The sequence below is a fragment of the Athene cunicularia genome (assembly GCF_003259725.1).
Source record: "Athene cunicularia isolate RWA chromosome 1 unlocalized genomic scaffold, athCun1 chr1_part1, whole genome shotgun sequence".
Taxonomy (NCBI): domain Eukaryota; kingdom Metazoa; phylum Chordata; class Aves; order Strigiformes; family Strigidae; genus Athene; species Athene cunicularia.
In genome coordinates this window covers 124921663-124940328 of record NW_020799091.1, presented here as the reverse complement: position 1 = coordinate 124940328, position 18666 = coordinate 124921663, and the positions used below count along the sequence as shown (strand labels likewise).

Below are 18666 nucleotides of genomic sequence, written 5' to 3'. Positions count from 1 at the left end.
GTGTATAAGAGACAGTCCCGGCGCTGGAGGTGCTGGATGTGAGCGGGACGGGGCTGGCGGAGCTGGGCGCGGAGCTGCTGGCCCTTCCGCGCCTCCACACGCTCCTGGCCAAGAACAACCGGCTGGGCGGGCCCGGCTCTCTGCCCAAGGGGCTGGGGCAGGCCCCGCTCGGCCGCTCCCTCCGCGTCCTCAACCTCAGCGGGAACCGCTTCGCCGAGGTGCCGCCCGCCCTGCTGGGGCTCCGCGGGCTGCAGAGCCTCAGCCTCGGCGGCAACCGCCTCCACGGCATCCCGCCCGACATCCAGGAGCTCCGCAGGTGAGGGCAGGGCGCCGGGCCTTTGCCCGGGGTGTGGGGGACACACACAGGGCTGCCAGGCAGACCCAACCGGCTTTTCTCGCATGCCTCGTGTCTCGCTCCCGCTTTGTCGAGGAGTGAGTTTTGCCCGGCCTCAGGTGTCTCTAAGCACTGCTGCTACTAACGTGTCTCTTCCCCTTTGGCAGGTTGAGTTACCAAAACTCAGAGCCGCTCTTCAGGTGGGCGACGGGCCTTTTGCACTTGCAAAATGGGCGACTCTTCCAGGATTTCCTAGTCCTTGGGCTGCCTTGGCGTGGGGGAGCCTCTCCTAATGTCGGTGTGGTTGGTATGAGTGTTGATGTGCAGAAGGTGCTCCGTGGCTTTGCTTTAATACAGGTCTCTAGGCAAGAGCGAAATGAACCCCCATGTCTCATGCAGCTTGGCTGCACAACGGACTGCACAGGAGAATAAAGATCTTGTGGTTTCTGCAGACAATAGGGCCTTTCTGCTGATATGGTTCAGTATCATCAGGGTGATTGCGGGTTCCATTGGGGTTTTGTTGTATTTCCCTCCACCTACCCAGCTCGTGTAGGTGTGACAGATCTTCTGAAGGGTAGAGCCCTAGGCTCTGCTCAGGTACATCTGGCTCTGGGGCTGGATCACACCACCGCAGGCCGATGAGGTAGAAACCTGGGGCTGAATAATGGCTTTTAGGAATGTTGGTGGGGTGGGAACAGCTCTGAGGTAGGACTGGGCATTGGCTGCCCGCAACGACCTGGGGCAGGTACTTCTGAAGGCTGCCATCCTCCTGGGCAAGCTGGAGGCCATGTTCTGACTTGCCTGTTATGCCCAGGCACCCTGGTGTGTTCTGCTGGTTTCTCAAGCTTCAGTCTAGCCCCTTTATGGCTTTGCACTAAGACTCTGGGTCTGAACTTCTTTCATTCCAGCTCTTTGCGAAGGGACACGCCAGAGGCAGCCCCTCTTACGCAAATTCCAGCAACCTTGACCCTAATTAGCTGGATTCGCCCTGATGGCTCAGCAAAGCTGCATCCAGTGGAAGTACAGGTTGTCTCCCACAGCCCAAGGTTGGAGGTACTAGAACTGCTTAGTGCCAGCAGGAAATGGTTTGGTCTGTCACTGTGTGATACAGTTGGGTATGTGGCTTTTGCCCAGATAGCACAGCATGCACCTGTTGAGGATCTGGAGCAACTCTGGGTTAAACTAAGTCTGACAGATGCTATGAGGCATTTTGAGTGCTAGAGAATGCCCCTGCCCCTCTTGGCAGAGTTGAGGTGTGTCCTTGATTGGGGCTGTCGTGAGGAGGAAGAACCTCAGCTTTCTCTCTGTTCAGGAGCAGTTTCTTCAGGGATAACAAAGGAAAAGAGGACAGTGGCACCAACTTCATGGGAAAGGAGGCCAAGAGAGGAGGGCAGTTATGCGTGGGAGATGATCCATGTTTCCTCCATAGCATTCCTGGTAGCATCCAGGATGTGGTTGGGATCTGGTTGCACCCACCTCTGAGGCAGAGGCTCCCTGCTGCTGCTTGCATCCTCTCATCTGTGGTTGTGGTTTCTCGCGGTCTCATTTCTTTCTTTTTTTTTTTTTTTTTTTTTTTTTTTTTTTTTTTTTTTTCTCCAAGTAAACAAACCTCAGCCCTGCTTTTTGTTATGCTGCTGATCCTGGGAGGATACCAGGTGGTGTAGCAGGGCACAGTGGGCTGTGTGCTGCACTCCGTGCTGCACTGCTGTCAGACTGCTGCTGTGTGGTTGGTTACTCTGCTTTGTTCTTCAGGCCTGCCCTGATGCAGGGCTCCTGTTTGTCCTGTCCTGCTGCTTTTCTTGGGCTCGTTATGCTCGAACCCCAGAATGACAATTCCAAGAGGGCAAACGCGGACAAGGCTAATTGAACTGTCGGTTTATCGTTACAAAGTGATGTGTCAGGTAATAAAATTAGACTAGACCCAGCTTGTGTCTGCTGCCCGCGTAATCACTGCAAACTCATTGAACTTCTGCTAACGTGTCACCATAATATAATTGAACTTTAGCTTAAGATAGTGAATCTGTGCTCCACCAGGATTGTCAGCTTCTTTACCACTGCCATCCCTGACTCTTCTGTATTTGCAACTGCTTAAGTAACAAAAGGGAGCACACTTGCTTGCCAGAACTGGGAGAAAAACTATAATTTAATATTCCTCCAGAGGGAATCCTGAATCTACTCGTTGGGACCCCTGACCTGATACCGTTGCCAAAAAGATAGTGAATATGTACTGGAGAGAAACTGCTGCTAGACCCTCCTCCTGCCTGCAAGCAAGAGCATGCATAGTGTTGAAATGGGTAAAATGAGCCTGAGCAAGGACAGAGCAGAACCAGTTGTTGTGGCAGGGCAACGCTGGATTTGTTTCTGAACTCTGGGCCAGGAGGTGGGACCTGGTGTAGGTGCTGGGGCTTCTCTTAACCTTACAGCTCAAGCTGCAAGTGTCTGTCTTGCTGTTATTGGCAAGCCAAGACTCTCAGCCTTTTTCCATTTACAACTTCCCATAAAAGAAGTGTTTCTCGTGTCTTGTGGTCTCTGAGACCACAGAGGAACGCAGGCAGCACTTTGACCAGACACGTTCCTTCTGCTAGTACTAGAGTTCCTGAGGCCAGCAGTTCTCCTCTTTCTGTGACCCTGGCAGCTTCCCATTTGCTCAAGTCACTGATTATAGAGCAGAGTTGCAGAGATCTAGAAATACTTTTATGTTTTCAGGACATGTCTGAGCTTTGATGAGATTTAAAAAAAAAAATTCTTGGTAACAAAGACTCATGTCTTTCCTGTGCACCCCATAGTTTCCTGTTGTAGTTTTTGAAAGGGTAGCATGTCAGTTTTGGTGAAGGCCAGGAACACAGCAGGTAAGGAGTCTATGTTCTGAAGCTGAAAGAATAGAAAGCTGATGAGTCTGATCTGCCAAGGGAAAAGGAACATGCTGGCAACTACAAGATGCAAAGGCTCTGGAATGAGAGACGTGTGCCATGCGTTGTTACTCACATGAAGATAATAAATTCACAACTTTGGAGCAAGCTGGGGGTCAGGCGTTTTGTGCAAAAACTTTTTCCTAGCATGTTCCTAGTGATTTCAGGAGTTAACGAACAGCAATAAGAACCCCAGCCAGCCTTGCTGCTGTCTTGTCTTACTCCTTCCAGCTTCGGCCATCTGCCCCATCTTTGCCCACACAAATCTGTGTGCAGTGCTAGATCCTGCACAGAAAGCAAGTGCCTTTCACCTGACTATCGGTTACCTCCTAGGCCATTGTAGAAGGACCACCTATAGATGTCCTGATGCTTGAAGCTTCTATCACATAGCTTCATAAGTGGGTGATCATGATTGCCCTGGTGACAGCAGCAGGATGATGCTGATCGTAACATGCCAGCATCAGATGAATACCCTTTACTTCATGTTTTCCATTCAGAAAATGCAGTGTTCTTCCCTCCTAATTCCACCGTAATTGTCTATGGTGAGCTGCAACGACCGCTTATGTTTCTGAGAAAGGTAAGCATGGGTCCTACTGAGGGTTTCTTTAAATAGTGTGGCTGTGGCAGCCCTTTCTGAATGCCCACCCCCCCCAGATACTGTCAGCTAGCCGTGTCAGTACAGCGCAAGGCCTGAATTGCAGCATTGGCTGTTGTTGTGAATTTGGAGTAGAAAACGCACCAGATGGGTGAGAGAGGCTCTCTTTGCATTGTTTCCCTGTTTGTTGCCAGTTAAAAAACAAGCTTAGCATATGTAGACATAAGTGTCGTCTTTTTTGTCGTTCTCCCTCCAACATTGACCTTCCTCTGTTTTCAGTGTGAGGTGTTAAGGTCAGTCTCTCAGATTCGATTCACAGCCCCTGGCAGCTGCAGCTGTGATCTGCATAGACATCCCACTGCCGCATTGGTTGTGTGTATCCTTCCTCTGCTGATCCAGTGGGGGATGTGCTAAGGGGTGACAGCTGCTGAGCTAGAAGTGTAGTCATCTACTTGTGCCCTTTCTGGATAAAATTTGTTTGGCAAGTCTGGTAGACCACAGCTCTGGTCTTCACCGTCCAGCTCCAGCTTTTGGCTTAAGGGTGCATGGATTGCCCTCGTGAGCGTGCACGCCTGGGGAAATGTCTTGCAAGTGTCTCCTTTAAAGGGCAAAATTCTCAGGAACTTGGTGAGATGCAGTTGATACCTTGAATCTCCTGATGTGAATTTCAAGTTTAGTCATCTAGTGAATACTCTCACGCTCAGTAGAGCACCAGGAGCAGGCAGAAAGAGCTTGGGAAAGAGCCAGGCTCTTTCCAGGCGTTTTCTGTGCATGCTCCTTTCCTTCTTGCACGGATTCATCTAGTAAAGCCCAATTGTGCAAGGGCTGGGATCAAAGGCATCAGACGCCCATCTGGATTCATCCAAGTTTTGTGCAAAGGCTTAGATGCGATGGAAACCAGAGTATTTGCTTTTATTCATGGGTAGTATTAAGCGTGTTAGACAAGCATACACTTAAGAACGTCTGTTACAGTGTGGGAAAAACGGCAAGTGAAGCTTTGATAAAGATACAGCATTAGGAAATCTTCTTGCTGCCTCCCTTTTTCTTCCCCTCTTCAAACGTTTTGCAAATAGTTTTCAGACGACCGTTTGATCTTAAATTTGCGTGTCAGCAAAGGCTATGCAGTTCTCTCAGGAATTAGCAAATTGTAGAACAGGGTGAACAGGAGTGTATTGTGGGCTGCTTTTAAATTCCTCCCTTGTATCAGCCTAAAAAGTGCCCTGGAAATTTATTGCTAAAAAGTTTATCTTAAAAAGACCTGGAGCTATTTCAGGCTCCATTGTTTCTTTTTAGATGCATCTGTTTGATGTCAGCTGTTAAATTTTTATCCAAAGAAGCATCTGTGGGGAAACAGGGTGGATTGAAAATTTGAGTGTCTTCTATGCCAGAAGACGTTCTCCCCTTGAAACATGACTATGAAAATGTCATGGTAATTCATAGGGTATCAAAAATGCCTCTAGTGCTCGAAGTGAGCTGCTCTTACTGAGTGATTGGGGGCTTTTTGATTTGTTTTGTGCTATATGATGACCTGGAAACCTCAAGGACATACTCAAGCAAGAATGTGTGGTCTCTTGGCATGTTAAACTGCCACCACCTGCATCAATTCATAGTTCTTTGAGCATTTGCCCACTCCCTTCCCATATGTAAAAGGATTTCCACAGCCACCCTACGCCCCCCACTAGAGAGGAACAACATGCCACGGGCCCAGTGTGCCACCTGCTGCTTGGCAGCAATTAGTACTGTCTCTGCTGAGTGAGGGGCCTGCTGGATATGAGGCTGAAAGGGACTCTGGCCTTTTGTTAGTGTCTTTGTAAACATTGCTAAAAGGTGAGAGACACGTTGTTAGCCTCCATTAGTTAGTCTGGCAAATGTGGGGTATTTTCATTTTTTGTTGAGATGGATTTTGTTGGTGTTTGTCTCCTCTTGAAACTTGTTCAGCCAGTGCCTGTGTGGCAGGTTGAAAGTATACCCTTTATTTTAGCTTCAAAAATAGGAACTGAGCTTACGTTCGTTTGAGGCTGATTGCTCTCTGGCTCTTCTAAGTTCCTGGACTGACTTTTGAAAGTACAGAAAAATTCCATCTCTCCCTCTGTGTACACAGTGATGCATGAGACCTTAGCTGGCTTGTCCAAATGACTATGCAGATTAATGATTGTCAGAAAAACTGGGTCTTGGTGTGAAAGGTTAGTTAGAAGTATTTGCTAAGCTCAGTCCTGTCTCTGCTATGGTCCTCCTGTGAAAAACTACAGTAAATGTTGTGAATTGTCTCATTGCAAGCTATTTTGTGAGGAGGGCAGAGCTCAGCAGTGCTCTTGCTCATCTTACCGAGGAGCAGCTTGCCCCCCTGCTGGAGAGCCACGTTGCTTTGGTCTCTAGGTACAGGCTTTGTATGACATGAAAATCAGGCCAGGAGTAGGTGAGCTAGGAACAAACTGTGGCCCCAGTGGTGTGGTCAGCAAAAGGGTTGTGTCTCTTGAAAATCCTTGTCTCTGTCATAGTTAGCTTTGCTCAAACAATTCTTGACACCTTAATTTGACACAGAAATGACTATTGTTGATTTCTCCCTGTTGCTCAGCCAAGACTAAGCTAGATCCTTCTTTCTAGCTAATTGTATTTTGGGAGGATGGGAATGACAGATTTCTTTTGCCTACTAAGCAGTGTTTCCTTGGAAGCTGTAAGAGTATCTTCGCTGTATGTAAAATAAGTTTCTTTATAGTTTCAAAACCTCCTCCCTATGCTTTTTTTAATAAATTTACCATCTAAGTCATATCTTAAGTTGATGTTGGAAATTCTGATTTGCTGTATTAGACTGGGCCCAGCGAGGGGTTAGCCTACTGACCTCAAAAAGGTGACTCAGAAGACAAGGAGTTACCTTATTTAGCGGATTTTTAGTTAACAGACAGTTTGTAGTCTGCTGTTGGAGCTTTATTTCCTAGCTGGTATAACTGATGTTCTTATTACACAGACTCTACAGAGGACGGAATTGAAAACTGTAAGTAGTTTGTAAGCAGTGTTTTTGCATGCTTAGCTTGTGCAGTAAGCTGCTCTTGAAACTTAGGTATTTCATGCCTTGAAATGAATTTCAAAACCTCTATACTATATATTTTGCACCCCTCTTCTTCCCTAACATGTGTTTTCATGCTGTGTGGCTGTATGGTCATTATTGTCTTCAAACACAGAAGATGATGAGTTAATTATTCACTTTTCCTAGGACGTGGAAACTTGTACATATCTAAACCTTGTTTAAACATTGAAATCCACATCACTACAATTCACTTGCCCAACAGTTTTTGCTGTGGGCTCCAGCAATGGCATGTAGTTAAAATATGCCTCAGAATTGTATGGTCAGCAGTTAACTCCCTAACAAGAGCCAAGCAGCCTAAATCCATCGTGGGAAACAATGGAGGTTGAAGGAGGGATTTTGGTTAAAACTCAGGGCTTTGTTAGGGGATCAAAATTTAATTAAAAATAATCTCCTCTTGATGTGATATCTGCACAACAGCCTTCCTCCTACCCCACTCCTCACTACAGGCTGTCTATGTAGAAGAGGGGCTACTCTGAGCAGTGGGGCTTTGGTGATGGTTTTCTCCTTGTGTACTTTCTTGTGTGTTCAGAATAACCCCTAAATGTGCTGTCCCACTCAATCTCTCAACTGAAGCAAGTATAGTTACTTCCTTTCACATAGTCATATCCATTTTAAGGCTTAATTTTGTGCCCACTTTGCAAACTTAAGTTATTTAGCTTGCCTTTGACACACTCCAGAAAGGTGAGCGAATCCAGGGGGAGTTAAGCTCTGTGAGCATCTCCTGGTGTGTTGCAGAGGTCTGTTCTTCGCTCTTGGGCAGATGGTCCTTTGCGCTGTGTTAGTGGCCCCTGTAGCCCAAGCAGGTGCTGTTATTGGATCTTTGGGATTCAAGTTTCTTTCAAGAACTGAACATAATAGTCTCTTTCTACCATTCTGCTCCATCCCAGCAGCAGGCCCAGGGATCAGACCCTCAGTTGCAGGGTTCAGACCTTCTCTGCGTCGACTGCCGTGTCCCTTGTGTGGTTGTGTTTCTTTGCCAGTTGTATCCACAGCCTTTCTCAGTTGCTGGGGTGAGATGAAGGTGTCTCCTTTTCCAAGGAGGTTATAAGCTGTTCTTAAAGAAAGGCTGATGGAGCCTGGATGACTGCTCTTTCCCTGATCCCCGGGGAATGCTTGGTGGATCAGAGGGGGCCAGTGTACACTGTAGTTAGGCAGCTAACCCAAGTGTGTACTGCAGATTTTAAGCCAGCACCTTCAGACAGGACTGTAGGATCCACTTTTTTTTAGGCGTGGGGAAAAATGTTGTCTGGACCATGATTAGCAATGGTGTGTCTTCCAAGTCAGAGGTACCCAAACTGAACCTGCCTTTGCTCCTCTTCCAGACAGCATCTGAGAACAGGACAGGAAAACTGTCCAACTCTGTGAAATGGGGACTTGCAGCTATTACATTGAAGAGAAGTGCTTGCCAATCTTTCTCCCTTGAAGGGCAGAGATGCACAGCAAATACTGGCTATTCCACCTGGCAGAAGGGATCTAGTGCCTCTCTTTGTTACTGCTTCCCATCCACTGAGTTTTCACAGGACATCCAGTGATTTTTATTTTTTTTTTTTCCCTTTTAGTTAGGCCTTAACTGCAGTTAAGCCCAGCTAACGTTTTTGGTAGCTTTGGGCTCCATGGCTTCAGTATAGTGAAATCAATCTATCTGAGAAATGGCGTGCAAGTAATTGTGCAACGTGGGTGCACTCTGTGCTGTGCAGTTGTGGTGTTGGTATGTGAATTGTATCAAAATGGGATTGGCTGCCTCTGATTTCCACTGAAGGGTTGCAGTTAGTCACTTGAGGAGTCAAATGATACCGTAAAGAGCAACTAGTGATTGTGTAGGGCTGGGATTTTCAGAGAGAGCCACTGCGTTCTTGCTTTGCTCCTACTGAAACTGAGAACTCCCACGGACTGCAGTAGGATCTGTGTTGGTGCTGCAGACCTTGCATGTGCAGGCTGATTTTCCCTGGAAATAGGAGTGGGAGCTTTGCATGTGGGCTTGCTGTAGGAATACATGGCTGTCTGGTGCCTACCTACAGATGTATTGGTGACTGCAGGAGGCTGGAGGTAAATCTCAACATTATCTGTTGTGAAACAGCAGCTCTGTTGTAATTTTTATGTGTAACTGAGCTTTTTTTTTTTTCCCCCCTCATCAAATTATCTCATATGTAGTCATCTGTAAGTTTTCTTTAAGAAATGCAGGAGATGAGAAGACCAAGTGTTAAATGAAACTGGAAATGACCTTAATGAAATAACTCAGTATTTTATCTTCTCTTTTTCAGTTTAGAGTTTCTGTACCTTGGAGGAAATTTCATTACTTCAATTCCACCTGAATTAGCGAACCTGCCTTCTCTAAGCTATTTAGTTCTGTGTGACAACAAGATCCAGAGCATTCCACCTCAGCTGGCACAGTGAGTTTTTACTGTCATCAGCTACTGCCTGTAATTAACTCCTTGAAGATTTTCTTCTGTATGTGTGCATAAAAGCATCTGGGAGGACCTATTTGTCCTTTAGTTTGTTAATGTGACTAGACTTGAATGAGAAAATCCTTAGCATGGTGTACTGCAGGCAGACCATGTATATGTAATATGGAAATCTCAATCAAAGGGTTATGGAAAAAGAAAATGTCACCAGTATACACTTTAAGGTGAATTAATATTAATAGATTTGTACAGGGAGCTCTGAGAAGTGCCTGGGCAATTCAGAAAAGATGAACTGCCATGCTACCATGTTCTTAGTGAAGAATGCTTGGTCTGTTTTGTCTTTCACCCAAATCCTTTTTGTGTGTGCTTTTGTGTAGTACCATCCTCTGTGCTTTCTTGGCATTTCTTACTCTGGGATCTCAGAATGTTTTAGACCTTGTTAAATCCTGCAGCATGGCTCTATAGGATAAGTTACTCCTTTATCTGTTTCACAAGGGGGAAGAGGGCACTGCAAACTCTGTATGGGTAGCCTAAGATGAGAGGTGAAGAATTCAGTGTGTAGCTGTAACCCCAAAAGCAATTGAATGGCAGCTCATGAGTTTTCTGAGTTGGAATTTGATGGTGTAGTGGGATTATTCTTAATATACAGTGTCCAGTTGTCTTGTAACTTGGACTGGTTTGAGAGCATCCCTGGACTCTGTGCTGAAGCATTGCTTCGTGCTTCCTGAGAGAGATGAACACCTCCTCCAAAGCCAAAAAACTTGCCTGGCACCCATGCTGATGCTTGCCTGGCCTGACCTTGCTTAGCTTCTGAGATCTGGTGTATCACAGAGCAAGGTGATGCAGCTGCAAGCAGTGAAAATACCCATGGGGTTTTCCAGAGTTGGCTGCCTACCAGCAGTCATCTTTAATGCATGAGTGAAAGCAGGTGACATATTCAAAGTACTGCATGGAACCGTTCTTGCTACAAGGAGATAATGCTTCCTTGTACCCAAGGTAGCATTATCTCCCCTGAAAGCACTCACTCAGTTTGTATATGTTTGTTCTGTGCTACCTTTTTTGGGGTGTGTGTGGGGGCAATATTGAGAGAGACAGCAGCACATAAGACTGTTTCTTTAACAGGTGTTCCAGAGCTGAGCCAGGTTTTCTAGGGCCTTGTATGTGCTGGAGTAACAGCAGCTCTTTTAGCATGAATTTATGTTTTAAAAGGAAGAAAAGCCAAAATATAAGAGATTGGTGGGAGAGGGGAGAGTAATCAAGACTGGAATGCAGTTGTGGAATGATTTTGCTTGCCCATCTTGACTGGGTTTCCACCTCCATCCCCAGGCTGCATTCCCTGCGTTCCCTCAGCCTGCACAATAACCTGCTGACTTACCTTCCTCGAGAGATCCTTAACCTGGTTCACCTGGAAGAGCTGAGCTTGCGTGGGAACCCACTGGTGGTTCGGTTTGTCCGTGACCTGACCTACAATCCCCCAAGCCTTCAGGAACTGGCTGGACGCACAATTAAAACTCGCAACGTTCACTACGCTCCCAGCGATCTCCCAGAGAATCTTGTCCGGTATCTGAGCTTGGCCAGCAACTGTCCCAATCCTAAATGTGGGGGTAAGTTCACCTTCACTGCTCTGCTCCCTGCTTTTACCTGATGGGTTTTCTTTCCCTCTCGCTTGCTGTGACTTCAGTAGCTCAGTCAGGTTTGATGTGATGTTGCATCCAAATTCTAGCTGTATTTCATTGGCTCCAGGTCTTTAAGGAAGGAACCTTGTTCACTTAGGAATGATGTTCAAAGCTGTAGTACTGGTTTACTCTATCTGCATGGAAATGTAAGACCGTTTTTGTCAGAGTCTTTGCAGCTTATCCCAGCACACCACTATGCTTTTACGGTCTGAAGTTTCTGATCTGTTTGCCCTGAAAAAGCACAGTCTAAGTAATGGACAGGAGAACGTTTGCAAGCGCTCTTGCTGAACAGCAAGCTTCCTTTCTGAATGGAAGAGAGGAGAGAAGCTGCAGTGCTTGGCAGTTAGCAGAAGCGACTTGTTTAGCTCTTGCTTGGGACTACTGGCTTGTGGTTCCTGGAAGGAGAGGACTTCATAGAAAAGCCTGGAATGCTTGAGCTTAATTTGGCTTAATGCTTAATCTTTATCCAGAGTAAATGATCTGCTCATTTAGCCTTTAGAAGATTAAGGAAGAAAATAATTAATTAGTATCTACCCTGCAGTCATAACACAGGCTGTTATCTTATCTCCTTATAGGACAATATCAAAGCTTGCTCTGTAAGCAAAGACGGAAGGGCTGGAACTTATGTTGGAAGGGAAAGAAATGTCTCCTTTTTTAGAGTTATAACAGTGGATTGGTTTTTCTCTTTCTCATTTTCGCTTATGAACTACCACAGTACAGCAGCATTGCTTTAGCACTGCAGGAGAAAAGCTTACTCCAGACCAGCTAAGACTTAAAACACTGCTGGAAACTTCTGAAAATGGTACTGTCTAAAATCACTTGCTGTGACAGGAAAAGAATGTAATTGCATGTTACAGCAACACTGTTGCCATGGAAAGTAGCATCCAAACTCAGCATGGTGACTTCATTCAAGCAGAAGAAAAGTAAAGCTATGAAGGTCTATTTGTGCATTTTTGCTAGCTGGTGGAAGAGGTTTTACAAGTTTGAAAATAGAGTAGATGAATTAATTTGACATTTAAGAAGTTTGCAAATTCCCAGCTGGAGATTTCTCCTCATGGTTAGAAGAAATTGCCAGATTCTTTGGAAGTAGTTGCCCTGTGTCTTTTTGTGTAGAGTGTGCCATTCTGAATCACTTATCATATGGAGTTCCACAAGATTTTAGTTTTTCTTTTTAAGTAAGAAAGGAAATTTCACATTTCCATAGGTGTCTTGGTCCCCTCTCTTCCTCCAGTATCCCTTGTTCTTCTGTGTCAGGTGCCGTGTCATTTAAATGCCAATTTGAGGCATTTGTACCAGCCTCAACAACCTTGCAGAGCTTACAGGCTTTTCCACACAGGGTCTCATGTGTTGTTACTGTTCCTTCTGCCCTTACAGGTGTCTACTTTGACAGCTGTGTCAGACAAATCAAGTTCGTTGACTTCTGTGGGAAGTATCGCCTCCCGCTGATGCACTACCTGTGCTCCCCAGAGTGCTCCTCTCCCTGCAGCTCTGCCTCCCAGAGCTCTACTTCCCAGAGTGAGTCTGACTCTGAGGACGAAGCCAGCGTCGCTGCACGCAGGATGCAGAAAGTCCTTCTGGGATAACAGGGAGTGAGGGGGGAAGCCGGGAAGGAAAACATCTTTGAAAAGCGTTAATGGAACAGCAAAGCATGAGCCTCTGGCCCGAAGGGCTCATGAGAAACTGTCCTCAAGTCCATGCAAGGGGCAGAACATCTTAGCAAGGCCTGGACTTGCTTGGTGCAGTGCTACTTAGGAGAACTCACTTGGTGGCATGCTGCCTGTAGGGTGCCTGGGATTGTTAGAAACATCTCCTGCCTGGGAGACACACCCCACTCCCTCGTACAGCCTGGGGAGGGGGATTCGTTCTCACTGGCGGATTGAGAAGGGTTTTCATAGATGACACTTCACCAGACTTCAGTTACGCCTCAGAGCAGAGGAGACTGGCCAGATCTCTTTAACACTGTGGTAAATCAGAAACAGGCTAATGATGCCATGTGAGTATATACGGACTCCAATGTTTATGTAGCATTTTGATTCTTTGCTGTCTCCTGTGATTTCAGTTACAGATTTTACACCCATCCCCTAAAAATGGGAGTTGGATTCTTTATTTGTTCAGGAGTAGATTTTTCCAAACCCTGGTTGCTCTTCCTTTGCCTAGAGGCGTAGGGTCTCTGTAACAGAGGTCTCTGTAACATCATAGAACTGAGCCACCTTTTTTTTTTTTTTTCCTCTCCCTTGTTATACTAAGATGCTCTTAGTGTTTCCTCCTAACTGTATTTTTTATTTTTCCTCCCTCTGCCTCTTCCCATTACACCTGGAGTGTTGCTGTCATTATGGTGCCTTCAGAAAACAGAGTTGTTGTTCTACTGAGACTTGGTATTACTTCAGACTCACGACCGTACGTGCCTGTGCAAGGGACCAGATGAGATGCTCCGAATCACGTTTTGAGTCTCAGCTTACTGGAGCAAATCTGCTTTTATATCTGTGAATTGCAGGACAGGTCTTGATTGACATTTCTGGTTTCTAAACAACCGTGTCCCCCTGCTGCAGCCAGCTCTGCTGTGCTTGGTACAGAGTTGCTTTCCATCTTTAAGGTCATCTGCTTAAAGCAGGCAGCAGCTTAATGAATTGGAAGTATTGAGAGAAGTGCCGTGGAGAATGGCTTTTCTTTTTTCTTATTCATAACATGAGAGGAAAAGCCAGTAGGGAGGCTGAGGTGTGAGTATCTTGCATGAGGTGGTTTTGAAACCTCTTCCTTATTTATTTGTTTGCATTTTCTCTGGTTATAATAGCTTTGGCAGTCTGTTAGATTGTTCAAATAACATATTCAGTTATCTTAAACTGTGTTTAAAGGAAAGCTGCAGAAAATAGCTCGGAATTTCTTAGTATCAAGAAATATCTTATAAAAATTAATATTATGAATTGACAGAGATCGATAAATCTACTTTATGGGGCTGTTGTGTGCTTTTGTCAGTGAGAGCTGCCCCTTTATTAATATTTCATGACAGTCCTTTTGATGCAGTTTCAGACAGCAAATCCAGCTGTGCCTTCGAATGCATAAGCAGAGCTAATAGATTGTGTGAAAAAGCTAAATGAACAACTTTCCTTAACCAACTCTGGTCCAAAGGGGGAAATAAAAAACCTGTGCTTCTCTCCTGCATTCAGAAAACGAATATACCTATTTGAATATCTTATGGCAGCTCTGTGTTAATGGTCCTGTTTAATTATATTTGACACTTTATATATTAAAGCACTTTGATAATTCTACTCTCTGTAACTAGCTTTAGTGATTTTTTTTTTTTTTTTTTTTTTTTTGTAATTAGACTACAATTTTTCCTTTAATGTGACCTGAAGAACAAGGTCTGGGAAACGTTTTACATTCCAGTCTGTCTTGGTGTGCAGGTTGAACTTCTTGCCTTGCATTTCCTTGACAGCACTACTCGTTTCCCCAGTTTCCTTTGGAGAGAACTGGAGTTTGAAAGAAATGATCTGGTTGTAAAATAGCATCCCATCTGTAATTAATCATTGCAGCTTAGTCTGAAGATTCCCCACATGCATAGATCCACACTGAACTAAATTGCACACGCTGTGTGCCTTTCTAAATATTTTTTTAAAGTATATTTTTAAAGACAGAATAAGGTATATGTGCAAAACAACTGGATGTCACTTTAGCAAATTCTGTGAGGTTTGCTTGGGCAGAAGAACCTACAGATTTTGAGAAAAACTGATTGCATGCTGCTAGTTAAATTTGGATCAGAGTGGCCTGTGTTTTGTTCTTCATTGCCTCTTTCAGATGCTTCTTCCTGTCCCAAGTGAATATTTTCATGCTGAGGGACAGTAAACTGGTTTTAGAGCCATGGTTTTAAATTGGCTGCTAGTATAACAGCAGTGAGTGATCTGGAGCTTGGTACTTCTGCCAGTGAAAGTGAGCCACACAAGTTGAGATCTCAAGATCTCTTAAGCTCAGGGCCATGAGGTACCACCTTCCTTTCTCCTCTTTAGCAGCAGCTGTCTTGAAGTCATGCATTTTTTTACTTTACAAGGTTAGATTTCACCACAGTTCCTGTTTGCACGGTAGCACCTCTGTGTGTGATGGGTTAAGATCAGTAGTGGCTGGTTCTAATTTAGCAAATGCAGTTAAGGATCAAGCTTTCCTAACTGAACAGGCATCCCATTTCTGCCCCAATTCTAATAGGCTAATCTCTTTTCACAGCTTCTTCATTGTAGCCAGGTCAAAACTTGACAGCTTATGCAGTTGATATCTCTATGCATTTTTAGACTTTATAAAATATCTTGTCTCTTAAAAATGTATATATATTCCCAAATACAGCTACCAAGTTTTCTTTTTGCTGCTGGGCTTTAAAGTGCAATTCAACTAAGTCAGAGTTTAAAACAATCATGGATTTGTAAGGAAAGAAAATGGTTGTTGATTGGTTGTTGTTGTTTTTTTCCCCTCAGAGGTAGATTTGAGAGGACTAGGAGTGCAGGTTTGTACTGTAGTGCCTAATGTATTGAGCCTCTGGGAGTCAAGTTTTTCAGCAATTGTTGGGCCTGGAAGACTGGAAAATGTACTGGGCAATAAAATAGGTTAAGACAAACACTGAAAATACACTGATGGATGGTAGGCACTAGTTCCTACCGTCCTCTTCTCAGGGGCCCTGAGAAGCAGACAGTGGTTTTGCCAGCATTATAGCTCTTTTTGTCAGTTTTAAATAGTGGATTTCAGTTCCTACGGATGCATCTCAGAGTGAAGTCTTCAGTCAGTGTTTTGGTATCAGTCCCCTTGTTGCTACAGCAGCCCAGCATGTCCAGCTTTTGAAACTGTTCTTAAGCCGAGACACAAGCGTGTGAAGCAAAGTTGCTCATTCCCTCTTCCCCACGGGGCCCAGGGCCCTGCCTGTATTCATCCTCTGCCCTGCCATCTCTCTGCCAAGGGGAGCTGCTGGTGCGTTTCTGAATGCAGGTGCTTAATGTGAACAGTGGGGTCGGGTGAAAAAAGAAGCAAAATATCAATTTGACTGGAAGCAACTTACACTGTTGCCAATTCTTTTATGTTTCTCTTCCTTTAATAAGAGGTGAGACTTGAGGAAGTCAGTAATGAATATTTAAACATATTCTGAAGTGGCCAGATGCAGTTTTTCACGGGCTTCTATCCTGGACATTTTAAGTCTTTGAAATCTTGTGTTGAATTATAATGGGAGTGGGGAGGAGGGAGGGGAGAACCAGCTCCTTTTTGTTCCTTATTCTTGTTGGCAATAATGAATGGAAGGAATTTAATCCAATGAAAGTAATGAAACTTAATCCTTGCAATGTGTCTTTGTTACCCAGTTCAAAGAACTATTTTAATGCATCTTTTTCACACCATGCCCTCCCTCCCCAACTGAAGATACTTCAAATAGACTGCTTCAGAATGCACACTAATACAGCAGTAACTCTATCTTGGAGACCTTTCTATTGATTATTTCATTTGCCTGCCTGACTAGACAGTTTGTATTTTACTGACCTGAACATTAAGGGTAGAAAGGGTTCTCATCCAGCCCTCTTGTTGAATTTTTATCGTGAGCATTTGTTTTAAGAAGTCTTGAAGTGCCTTATGTTTTTAAAAGTGTATTTTGCTAGAAATGTATGAATGTAGAATATCTCTAACAGTATTTCATTATGAGCTGTAAAACAAATTGCAAACACTAAACCAAAAATGTTATTTCTACAGTTGTTTGTCCATTATTTACTGGCATCTCAATTCTGGTATTGCTGCAGGCAGAAGCCTTGCAGAATTGTAAATATTAAAAACAGGGCTATACATGGTCAGGGAACAGATGAGCTTTGACCTGTGCTCTGTAAAACCAAGAGTAGGTAAGACTTTCCGAGGGACTGCTGAAACTCTTGGTTTTTGAGGCCCACTTGGGACAGACCAGTGTGTGTGAGACCAGACTCTGTTTTACTTCTGGTACAGTGTTGCAGAAATTCGCTTCAGAGTTCAAAGGTAGAAGTAACTCATGGGCAAGATAAATACACAAACAAGAGAGCACTCATGGTGGAGTTTTCCAGCACTAGGAAGCAACAGTTCTAAACTTCTGGAATTGTTTCCCTCTTAATACGCTAACCCTGAAACCTGTAAATGACTTTTTGAATGTTATTTTTCTGATCATGTTAAGTGGCTACTGTGTTCCCATTTCTTGTGTAATCCCATGTTTTCTCCTACATCCTGAAAAGCATTTGTGATCTATTGCCAAAATGTTTCAGATCATGCCGTGCAATTACCAGTTGTCATACAGAAATGTGGTCTACTGGAAAATTCCTTCTCCTTGGGGCTGCTCTCAGTCCAGTCCTTGCCCAGCCTGTGTTTGTGCTTGGGATTTCCCTGACCCATGTGCAGGCTTTGAACTCGATGAGGTCAGCACGGTCCCACCTCTCCAGCCTGTCCAGGTCCCTCTGGATGGCCCATCCCTTCCCTCCAGCGTGTCAGTTGCACCACACAGCTCAACGTCATCAGCAAACTGCTGAGGGTGCCTCCATCCCACTGTCCATGACCCCAACACAGATGTTAAACAGCGCCGGTCCCAACACCAACCCTTGAGGAACACTGCTTGTTACTGCTCTCCACTTGGCCATTGGGCCATTGATTGCAACTCTGTGAGTGTGACCATCCAGACAATTCCTTATCCACCGAGGGGTCCATCCATCAAACCCCTTTCTCTCCAGTTTAGAGACAAGGATGTCATGTGGAACAGTGTCAAAAGTTTTGCAGAAGTCTGGGTAGATGATGTCCGTTGCTGTTCCCTTATCCACCAGTGCTCTAACCCTGTTGCAGAAGGCCACCAGATCTGTCAGGCACAATTTGCCCTTAGTGAAGCCATGTTGGTTGTCACCAATCACCTCCTATTTCTCATGTGCCCTAGCAGAGTTTCCATGATCTTGCTAGACAAAGAGGTGAAACTGGCCTGTAGTTCCCTGGATCTTCTTTTATCCTCTTTTTAAAAATGGCATTATATCACCCCTTTTCTGGTCAGTGGGAACTTCACCAGACTGCCATGACTTCTCAAATATGATGGATAATGGCTCAGCCACTCCATCCAACAGTTCCCTCAGGACCTGCGGAAGCATCTCATCAGGTCCCATGGACTTGTGCACCTTCAGGTTCCTTAGATGTTCTTGAACCTGATGGTGGTTCTTCATTCTCCCAGTCCCCATCTTTACCATTACCTCTGTCTTGGGTGATGTGGCTGGAGTACTTGCTGGTGAAGACTGAGGCAAAAATGTCATTAACTATCTCAGCTTTATCTATATCTGGGGTGACCAAGTCTCCCTTTGCCTTCTGGAGAGGGCCCACATTTCCCCTAGTCTTCCTTTTATCACCAACATACGTGTGCAAGCTTTTTTGTTGCTCTTGACATCCCTGGCTGGATTTAATTGTCACAGCTTTGGCCTTCCTAACCTGATCCCTTTCTACATAGACAGTTTCTCTGTATCCCTCCCAGGCTACCTGTCCTTGTTTCCACCCTCTGTAGACTTCCTTTTTGTGTTTGAGCTTGTCCAGGAGCTCCTTGTTCATCCTTGCAGGCCTTCTGGCATTCTTACCCAACTTCCTCTTTGTCAGGATGCATGGCTCCTGAACTTGGAAGAGGTGATCCTTGAATATCAACAAGCTTTCTTGCACCGCCCCCCC

General features: G+C 45.0%; 1 protein-coding gene across 1 annotated transcript in view; it reads left to right on the top strand.

The window, feature by feature from the left end:
* LRRC58 (leucine rich repeat containing 58) overlaps positions 1-16301 on the top strand; it is a 17522-nt gene extending 1221 nt beyond the window's left edge. The window contains exons 2-5 of the mRNA XM_026847079.1: positions 10-316; positions 9185-9313; positions 10652-10929; positions 12376-16301. Of these exons, the coding sequence (XP_026702880.1) occupies positions 10-316; positions 9185-9313; positions 10652-10929; positions 12376-12584 (923 nt within the window). The 3' untranslated portion in view covers positions 12585-16301. The remainder of the gene's footprint in view (positions 1-9; positions 317-9184; positions 9314-10651; positions 10930-12375) is intronic.
* The last annotated feature ends 2365 nt before the right edge of the window (positions 16302-18666 follow it).